The 10,773-nt window shown below is 40.2% G+C and overlaps 1 protein-coding gene across 1 annotated transcript; it reads left to right on the top strand.

The window, feature by feature from the left end:
- Positions 1–281: 281 nt before the first annotated feature.
- On the top strand, positions 282–10,506 carry LOC119915709 (guanine nucleotide-binding protein subunit alpha-13-like). Its single transcript, XM_038735416.1, has 5 exons — positions 282–978; positions 1,784–2,010; positions 5,249–5,299; positions 7,201–7,401; positions 8,114–10,506. Exons 1-5 carry the CDS (start codon positions 696–698, stop codon positions 8,483–8,485), a joined length of 1,134 nt encoding a protein of 377 aa, XP_038591344.1. The 5' UTR covers positions 282–695; the 3' UTR covers positions 8,486–10,506.
- The last annotated feature ends 267 nt before the right edge of the window (positions 10,507–10,773 follow it).

Below are 10,773 nucleotides of genomic sequence, written 5' to 3'. Positions count from 1 at the left end.
GCTTTATTCTTAAAATAGTCACAAAAATTCTGTTATATTCCCTTCATAAATACCCAAAGACTCATAAAGAGGTCTACTTGTGGAAAAAAAGAGGATTTCCTGACTGCACCTTTCTTGCGTTCAGGTACAAATTTTCACACTTCCAACAGCCTTTGAAAGCAGCACACGTAATGGGAAAGGGGAATCAACCAATCAGAGAGCTACTTTTTCTATCAGGCAAAACACCAAGCTGAACCAGCAGGGCGCGACATGGTATCACCAGTGTGGCCACCAGTCAAGTCCGATTTGTTTTATAAATTTAGCGAACTCAGACATTTTAGATTGTCTTGTCATTTAAAAACAGTGTAGAGAGTTAGACGTGTCCATAAATCTGAGCGTTTTAGTTGTAGTTGTCGTTGTATAATTGCGTCGTTAAGACCGTTAAGACTGATAATTACCTATATGCATACTTCAACTGACATATTTCTGTTTGAAAGTCATATAGTTGTATTGATGTGTCATGATAATACATAGCTAAGGATTAGACGTTATGTTTGTGTGAGTCAACATGGTACAAACAGCTAAGCTTAAAGCCACTTGAGATTGATGGTAAACACTCTGCAGCGCTACTTCCTGAGTTTAGGGAAGGGGCTTGGTCCCGTGCCTGCGCCCCCGTGAACGCGCATCAAATTAGCATCGATGAAGTTTGTGCGAACATGGCGGATTTCCTGCCGACCAGGTCCGTGTTAAAAGTTTGTCTACCTGTCTGCCTGCTCAACACCGGCGAGGTAGAACAGGTCCGAAAGTCCAAAGAGATCGACAGATGTCTCTCCCGGGAGAAAACGTACGTGAAACGGCTGGTGAAGATCCTGCTGCTCGGCGCTGGCGAGAGCGGCAAGTCGACTTTCCTCAAACAAATGCGGATCATCCACGGCCAGGACTTCGACCAGCAAGCCCGTGAGGACTTCAAAGGCACAATTTACAGCAACGTAATCAAAGGTAACCTCGCTGCTGAGTGCAGGTGCATTATGAGAGTAGAGGGCGACTGAAAGGCGTTTAAAATGGATGGGAAAGTTACCACATCTGTTCAGCACAGCGCCGTGTGAGAGGACACACATAAACAGTTTAACGTTAACGTTAGTCCTGTCGGCACACCCATACGAACCGTTTTCTTCTTAGATCTCATTTTTAACACTTTATAGCCCTTATATGTTTAACGTTTTAATTTGTCTCACAGTCATACATGCAAGCCAGCAGTATCAAATAGCTAGAGGCAAGTTTTGTGGCTGAACAGCTAACCTAGTGATGTAGCTAATGGAGGGTAAACCCACCAACCAGTGTGCGTTATGATGTGTTCCTGTTTGTCCACTCTTTGTATGTACAGGGAGTATACTAGGTAAACAGGGACTTAAAAACGACATAAAAAGTCAAGTTAATACTCTCTCACAGACACACAAAAATTTAATATAAAATATTAAAAGCTTCAAAAAATGTATTTATTTGCAAGGTCAGGGTAATATGGTGTGTGTGTGTGTCCCAGAAGTTTTAATCACAGTAACGTGGTCACATTTTTTAATCAGTCCTCTTGTACAAATATTTGTTTGTTTTTTAAATAAGCTTCTTTTTTTTACATCCTGCTACATCACTCAGGTTTGTCAGACACCGGTGTTGTGTTATTTTTGGTAGGCTGCTCGTATTGTGTCTCTTCCCCTTTGGTTCATTCGTATCTGGCCTGCTAGATTTTTAAGTAACCACAATTGGGCCTCTTTCTCTCTCACTCTTGATCCTTTCACTTCCTCTCCAGGTGTACGTGTGTTGGTGGACGCCCGGGAGAAGCTGCACATCCCATGGGGTGACCCGGATAACAGCCGGCATGGGGACACCATGATGGCGTTCGACACCCGGTCGGCTAAGGTGACCAGCGGGCAGCTGGAGCAGTCCGTCTTCCTGCAGTACATGCCTGCCATCAAAGCTCTGTGGGAGGACTCAGGTATACAGAATGCATACGACCGCCGCAGGGAGTTTCAGCTGGTAAGTGGATGTACACACACACACACACTTTCCTGAAAGATGATGGTGCCCCAGTTTTTGTACAAGCCCACACAATTGATAAGAATTTTTTCTTCATGTGGCTCTGGTACCCAGCTCTCAATCACCAAATTTTTCGAAATGGGTTAGTGAGTTGAAAGGCGGGGAAACGGCAGTGAAAATGGAAAGTGAAACCATTTTTCTATTTAATTCATCCTCCTTTCCTCTCTCCCTGTATCTATTGCTCTGGCTCGCTCGCGCTCTCTCTCTCTTTCTGTTGAGCGGTCAGACATGTGATTGAGTTAGCTTCCTGTTTACACCTCTCCCTGCTCCTTATGTCTTGGCTGTCAGCATGCATGTTCTTATCACACTGCCGTTTACACCAGAATAAGAGCTGTGGTTGGCAGCAAATTCAGGAGTCCTTACTGGGACTTTTCTGTGCTTCTTGGTATTACTTTCACAACCTGCTGCGATAAACCAAACAACAAAAAAATTGTGTTGCCTTGCGTTTGTTTAATTCTCTGCAAGCTGTCAGGTCATGTGGTGAACTTTACACATTGTCCTGCAGTTGAGGAACCCTCACTGAGGAGAGCGTAGGGGACACACTTCTCAAAGTTGCTTTCAGTAATGAGACAAAAGCAGAAAATTTAAATGTTCCTGTGAGTTGCATAAGGCTGAACTGTTCTCAATGGCGTTTTGTTAGCCTCACACTCAGCTTGTCGGTGTGAGCTGGCTGTGCAGACAGAACTGGGAATAAGAGTGATCAGAGCTGGAATGTTGATCTGTAGTTAAACAGCTTTATGCTTACAAACAGAGCCCCAGCTCTCCCACTCAACGTTGTTGGTGCACAAACACTCACACCTCGAGCACAAGGACAAACGTACATTCGGTGTGCATGTAGGGCTGCTACAACATTATTTTCTTATATTTTGGTGTGAAGAATGTCTCATACAAGCTGATATCTTGAAATAGCGTGTTTTGTCAGACCAACAAAAATATTCAAATGACCATCATCAAAGTGAATTTTTTTGGCTGAAAAATGACAAACGATTAACTGATAATCAAAATCGTTGCTGGTTTATTGCATGTTTTGGTCAATATATCCGTACTGTGCCCTCTAAATCTGTCCTATTGCTGATCATTAATGTTAGTGCAGAAACAATTTGTCACTTAAGCAATTGGTTTGTACAAAAATATATAGAAATGGGGATAATTAAGCAGTAATGTAGTAATTATCAAGCACAGATACTAAACATTTGGTGATTTCAGTCTGTCAAATGTGAATTTGCTGCTTTTCTCTGTTTTTATATTAATAGAATTTTTAAATATTTATATTTAGTTATATAATATTTTACTGTTGGTTTGTTGGTTCACCTTACAAGTTTTTCGTATTTGGTGATTTTAATCTACTTCCTTTTTTACAGTCCGTGTATGCGTGACACGACACCGGACTACACAGATTACTCTACAGCTGAACTAATTTGTCGATTAATTAGTTAGTCAATCAACAGGAAATGAATCAGCAGCTATTTTGGCAAAAATTTCCAAACATTTCATGGTCGCAGCTTCTCAAATGTGAGAATTTTCTGCTTTTCCTTGTCTTGAGTTATAGTACGTTGAATAGTTGGACATTTCAAACTGTTCAAAGAATCCTTTATTGCAGCCCTTTGTAGTATATAAAACCTTGATATTTAATCTTAGACCTGCAGCTCTCTGCGCTATCCCTTTGAAATATAAACACAGAAAAACCAGACGCAGCAGCTGAAGAGCTGTTGTTTTGGGAGCTGTTTAAATTTTCCCAGCTCCTGTTAGCGAGGGCTAATTAGTTTTTCTGCTTTTGGCAGATACAATCCATTGTTATCTGACCACGCCCTTTATGTATTTGCATCACAAATCACACGCGACATCAGGCTTGCTTGCAATTGTCATTAAAAAAGCACATGTACAGACTGAAGCACTTTGCGTAGTAAAAAGTTCACAAACTGGCTCTTTTAAATCAGCCATAAACATTTTCATCTCTTCTCACATGAGATTGGTTTTTATCAATGTCGCAACACACGCTGACAAATCACAGTTTTCATCCTATATCTTAAGTGTCATGTGGCTACAATTGAAATACTGACATTATGTAATGTTATGTTTCAGTTTTGCTTTTACAGCCACTCCTTTAAGCAGCAGGGGTTGTCATGCTTTGTAATGAATATAAAAAGCTCAGAGAAATCTTCCTGTTTCTCTTCTCCTTTTGTTATCTGACTGATTTTTTTTTTTTTTTTTTTTTGACGATTTCAAAACCACCAGTCCCCTCAGATTTGAGCTCATTTACTTGAGGGCAGCCAGAATTGAAATCACCCTCACAGAAAGGCAGCTCTTCTTTCTATGGGTTTAGCTTAGCGCCACGCCATTTTACCCCTCCCTTGTGTAATCTTAGCCTTGCGCGCACTTCCCACGTGTGTGCGCACACACACACACACACACAGGTTTTTCAGGTCAAGCTAGTTTTTTTGAAAGATCAAAGGTTACAAACAGAAACTTATAGTGGGGGGAAATGGCACTCACAAATACAGCCCTAACAATAACTACGACTGACGCAAGGGTGGTTAGTTTACGGTGTCAGTGATGCAAAATACATGCAAAACCATCACCTGATAATGGCGTGGTGGGTGACAGTAGAGACACTGCGGGTCCCAGCTATAATCTCTTTTGCTTTTTGCAGTCAGTTTTTGGGTTTATGTTGAGTACAGGAGACACACACACGCGCAGAGATAAAGGAATGCATCACGGTCTTGGCAGCCTCATGTTCGGGCTTGCACTAATTGCGCATGAACAGCGTCAGAACAGTCTCGAAAAGAATACCTACAGACACAGATCTAGCCACACTTCTGTATACATCAAAGGCACACTTACAAACACGTGTCTACTGCAATACCAGACACTTTGCATCCTGCTGCTCAGAGCAGACTCAGCTCTCGGGCAGACACAGTTTTGGAGGAGAAAACAAACAGATTACACACACCCACACAAACAAATTACCTGTTTGTTTGTGTGGGTGTGTGTGGTGGCTAAAGGCAGATTTTGTCCTGTGGTGGCTCCATGCCTCAGCAACAAATGTATACTATTGAATGCAATAACAGCAGTTCTTAAATGAGTAATGCACGTAAAACGGTGCTGTTTCTGATTAAAATGACTGAATATCATAAATTGTGTAGAATTAACAGAAATTCCTCCCTCTGTCCTGTCGCAGGGTGAGTCAGTGAAGTATTTCTTGGATAATCTGGATAAGCTTGGCGAGCCGGTAAGTTGTTTCTGCCTGCACTGATTGTTATAATCAGATGTGTACATGTTATAGTTAATATTGCAACATGTCTAGACAATTTAAGGTTAGCTGCCAAAAGCTAAAATGGTTGTTCACCAAAGATAATGCTGACATTTGGGCAAGGAAAGCTCCAATTAGCTGGCCGCTTTGCCGTGAGAAAACTGGCATCACCTCAGTATTGTTAGTAGAAGTACATAGTAAGTCAGTGGATATTATAACAGGGTATCTGCAGGTCTTACAAATTTGATTTAGTTTCCTCAATAAAAGGCCTTACAAGGTCTTAAAAAGTCCTTCTATTTTTTTTTTTATAAAAGTCTTAAATATTTTCTTTCTTTATATTTTCAAAGGCAATAATGTTAGTTTTAAAAGGGTTTTTGTATTTGATTGCAGGCTGTGAGAAGATGTTATACGCCTGTAAAACGTGGGATTGATGCAGGAGGCCATTCAATCATTTTTTTTTTTAGTGCGGTTTCAGTCAGTATTGTCAGACCTACACTGTTGCTACTGCTAGCTGCAGTACAACATGTACAGTAAAAACATAATTCGTGGCCACACCATCCCCTCCGATTTTCTTCAAACTGTAAAAGTCTTACATTTAACTTGGTGAACCCTGCAGAAACCTGCTTACATATTAGCAGAATTAGCAGAAAGGGCAGATTTTTTTTTTTCCTCAAATTGCTGCCAAATATCCACCTACTTTTTGAAGAATAATTTTATCAGTTTTTCCAACAAACATACATGCCATCCCTTACAGTCATCCAAATTATTTAAGAGATTTTTAACAACATTGACATGTACAACAAAAAAAAACTTAGACCACCAACCACCAAATAAATAAGAGCCTATCTTTGATCCTTTTTATACCATTACATTCATTACATTCCCAGCATCACCGTACCTTCAGATGTAATGGTTTCGAGATTATACATGTTACATTTTCCAATCCCTTAGATTATTTGGCTCATGACTTTTTCCTTTACTTTCACTTTAAGTAGCTTTGCCTGTTATATGTATACACATGTCTATAAATGTGCACTCTTTTGCACTCTTACGTTAAGATCCAGAGGATTTTGAGTGAAACCGGTTCCCTGTGAATATTATATATATTGTATATAACATATTTTTGGAGTAACTCTTTATTTTAACCCACAAACAGTGACTGAGAGTACCTTGAGGAAATATTGTCATTATATTTATTTAAATTTAACAAGAGTTCATCCAGTAGTACTGAAGCAGTGGAACATAATAATGTTTATGTCTGAGCCTTAAGTCAAGCTTCCCTCCAATCTCCAGCAGACATTTCCTAACATTTACATTCGACTTTAAGCTTCCATTTAAGACTCTGAGGTTTCAGTGGAACCAGATTTGAGATAAGCCAGTTATAAACGAATGATATTGTACCTTTTACGAGTGCACTTCATAATGATAATGATAGTTTTCAAAAGATCAAAGTGCAAATATTAAAAAGTGTTTCCTTGTAATGTTATACTGTGATTTTTCTCAACAATCACAAACTTTTTTAAGCTCTTTGTCTTGATCACGCTTGAAAGCCTTAGACTTGGATTAAGACCGTAATTGGTTGTCCATATTCATGTATTTATTTAACCAATATCCACCTATTTATAGTTTAAATAAAGTTTGCACAAAAGATTACCTGAGGACCTGAAGTAATGTTTTGGTAAAGACAGATCACCTGATTATACGCCTACTAATTTCATGCAAATGCTACTTTTAGCTTTCATATGTTTGTGTTGTTTCTATTCTGTTTGTCTACAAGCTAAATTTCCATCGTCATCTTGTGATTGTTGACAAATTCTATTTTATCGAACACTCATCTTCTCTACATGTACATTCACCGTGTCTTTCCGTCCCTCCTCCAGGATTATCTTCCCTCTCAACAGGACATCCTGCTGGCCCGTAAACCCACCAAGGGCATCCACGAGTATGACTTTGAGATCAAGAACGTTCCCTTCAAGATGGTGGACGTGGGAGGGCAGCGGTCGGAGCGGAGGCGCTGGTTTGAATGCTTCGACTCGGTCACCTCCATCCTCTTCCTCGTCTCTTCCTCCGAATACGACCAGGTGAAAACACGCCGGCTAACTTCCGTCTCATACACAAGCAAGCGCACACACACTTGTAACAGCCTGATAAGTGGAGCATTAATCAATTTTTTCTAGCAGATAATGTTTGGTGACTTTCTGATAAGTCGTCTTTGCTGTGTCTATATAAGCACTCTTATTCTTTGGAGGAGTTGTAAATTTATACACAAATAAAACTGTTTTGTGTACATGTGCAAGTTGTGCTCTATGGTACAAATTACATAAATGAATAAATGTTATTTAAGTGTTTTTTTTTTTTATTATTAAAAGATGGTACCATTACAGGAATCTTTACATTTAAATGGAAATAGATCATTGGCCACTGTATTGTATATAATCTTTACAGTAGGATTAAATGTGTCATTTTATGATTTGTGTTCACTGTACTAACTCACTACATGGGCTATACATCAACAGGGTAACCTGACTAGCATGGTTCAGCTAACAAACAACAGTTGACCCGCTAGGGACTAAAAATTGCAAACCTGACTGAATATCTTGTACCACACAGTTTGTAACTAGTATTCATAGCGTAACACAGCTATTTTATAGAAGGGCTATTGGATTGGACACGCTGAGCCGTGCAACGGACAGTCTGCCTGCAGCTACTTAAATTTTAATTACTACTTTAATTACATCTAGCACTAAAACTATCAGTAGAAATTGTATTAAATCAATGTGTTGTCTTTAACAGGTGCTAATGGAGGACAGGCAGACCAACCGGCTGCGTGAATCGCTCAACATCTTCGAGACCATTGTGAACAACCGCGTCTTCGTCAACGTTTCCATCATCCTCTTCCTCAACAAGACGGACCTGCTGGAGGAGAAGGTGAAGAGCGTTCCGCTCAAGGACTACTTTCCTGAATACACCGGGCCGGAGCACAGTCTGCCGGACATCCAGGGGTTCATGGTGGAGTGCTTCCGAACCAAGAGACGCGACGCCACCCAGAAGCCCCTGTACCACCACTTCACCACGGCCATCAACACGGAGAACATCAGGCTGGTGTTCCGGGACGTCAAGGACACCATCCTCCATGACAACCTCAAACAGCTCATGCTCCAATGACCCCTGTAAACCTGTGAAAATAGAGGACCTGAATGGGGACAAACCACCCCCTCGCTCCTGACGACGGGAGAGACCAGCCCTAGAAGAATCCGATAGACGTCAGCATTCTTCTTCAGCCGTTTTTATATTAGTTTTTACTCTCCTCTTTGAAGAGTTGGCCTTCTTGTTAGTACAGGGTTTGGTAGGGGAACGAGTCAGTAGGAGAGACTGTGGTGATTTAAAAAAAATAACAGCTGTTGACAGCATCTGATCTTTGCAGCTTCGTCTTGAGACTCTCCTCTGACCTGAGCGCTGCCTTACAGCACAAGACTGTCTGGGCCTTTTCAACTCACAAGGTGCCGGTGCTGGCGCCGATGTCAGTGCCTGGCTGTGGAAACCAGCAAAACATTTTACAAATCGGGCATATGGTCTCTGAACCAGATATCCAACTTACCACTCAACACATACAGAAATGGTGAAATAAGTACTTTTTAACATGTAAGCAGATGACAGTTAGATGGTGAAAATGCATCAAGATAAGCTGTGCAAGAGTTGATTTGTCTTGTGTCCAAGCACTGAATTAATTTAGTCCAAAATCACTCCATTATTTGTGTTGCACTCTCCAGTGCTGCTTTGTGAACGTTGTTTCGAAGCCCCTGTAGTTTATAGAAGGTTTTGTCAACTTGCTGATGATCTGGAGACTGCACAATTGTTCTTTTTTATTTCCTTTTCATATTGCAGCACCGTTCCTCCCTCTTCCCGTCCTAGTCAGGTTGACAGTGCCGACGTAGAGCCAGTTTTTGCCGCGACAAGGTCCAGTTCTTTGATGATGCAAAACACTCGGAACGGTTAAATATTTGATGTAGAAAGTGGCTCCAGCACTGGCACCTCTCCTATGGAAAAATGTTAGAAAAATGCGAGACTGAACCTGTAATGCCTTTTCATTTGTCTTAAGGAGACCTAATCACTGTTTAAATCCTGCGTTTGTGCCTGTTTATCTGTAGAATTAAAGTCTTAGCTGTCTTAAACAAATAAGTAAGTTTCCGTGCAAGTTGTCCTATATTTTTGGTTGTTTAAAGAAAATTACCTTCATTGGCACATTAGGCAGGTGTGCCCGCAAGTGAACATGCAGTCCACTGTTTTCTCAGGGTTGAATCAAAACCAGCATTAATGCTGATGTCATTGTTGGTGAATTTACTGAATAATCTCATTTTTATCTTGGTGACAGAGCAGTGAGACTCAGACAGGCCTCAGTACAGTTAGCTGGGTGGGATTTGGTACTGTATCCTCCTGGCTTTGACCCCTGAACATTGACCCAAAATCCCCCTCTCTCTCTCTCTCTCTCTCTGTTTTCATCTGTTATTGGATGTCTTGTAAAGGGACAGACCTCCTCTGTTTGCCTGAATAATGAATGTCTGTTAATAGATGTACAGATGTTTGCTCTGGATCGTCTGAATATACTGTAACCAATATTGTTATGGTAAGATACAGATGTAACCTGTCATGTGGGAATATCTGTGTTAGCAGTCTCTGAAAACTCAATCTTGTGCTGTTTAGGACTTCCCTTTTAAAAATATATTTTGAAATTGTAGGAAAAATTTAACAAAAAGGCTACTGGAATACTTTTGTCAGAGACTGTAGGGGGGTAATCTTTTGTTCAAGGACAACTTCCAGGCACTGTTCAAATTTATTTCTCTGCCAAATCACCCCATTCTTTCCTGGGACTGTTCACATCGAACGTCTAGTAGTATTTCCCCTAAAAATAAAGCTCCCGTGAGCTTCAGTTTGCTTCCAGTTCTGGCTTTGTGTACATACTGTAATCTGTTGCCATGTAAATAATATTCAGGTTTATCTCCGTATATGTAAATGTTTTTTCCCCCATCCTGAATGTGTTTCTAATCACTGCTTTTTTCCAATGAAGATGACCTTTTGATGTAGATGTATTTTTGTGTAATTTCTTCCATCACCTTTTTGAAATTAATTCCTGTGCCAAGTCTCATGCCACTCTAACCCTATCAATAAAATACACTTTTCTAATGAAAGTAGGCCAGTGTCTTTATAATACAACATACTAAATATATATTTTGCTTGCTAAGAGATATGTTACAAAATTAAATGTATATTCCTACATTAAATGTACAGTTAAACATTCACAAAACATTTTTGGAATACATTTTCAGATATCAAATATAAGTTGACAGTTAAATACAGGGTCCAAAAAATCTTTTTTTTGTGGTTATGAGGTATATTTTGAACCACATCCTCTCTGAAATCTGTGTCTGTTTCCTCTGATAAAACACAGATGTATT

Source organism: Micropterus salmoides, unplaced genomic scaffold (genome assembly GCF_014851395.1).
Source record: "Micropterus salmoides isolate LMB-PRFRI ecotype aquatic unplaced genomic scaffold, ASM1485139v1 Ms_hic_scaffold_21, whole genome shotgun sequence".
Taxonomy (NCBI): Eukaryota; Metazoa; Chordata; class Actinopteri; order Centrarchiformes; family Centrarchidae; genus Micropterus; species Micropterus salmoides.
This window is presented reverse-complemented; position numbering and strand designations above follow the sequence as displayed.

Excerpts from the sequence above, each read along its gene's own strand:
- LOC119915709 (XM_038735416.1), top strand. The coding sequence starts at position 696 with ATGGCGGATTTCCTGCCGACCAGGTCCGTGTTAAAAGTTTGTCTACCT. Across the intron at positions 979-1,783 it reads TTACAGCAACGTAATCAAAG|GTGTACGTGTGTTGGTGGAC; the intron begins GTAACCTCGCTG and ends CTTCCTCTCCAG. Across the intron at positions 5,300-7,200 it reads TGGATAAGCTTGGCGAGCCG|GATTATCTTCCCTCTCAACA; the intron begins GTAAGTTGTTTC and ends TCCCTCCTCCAG.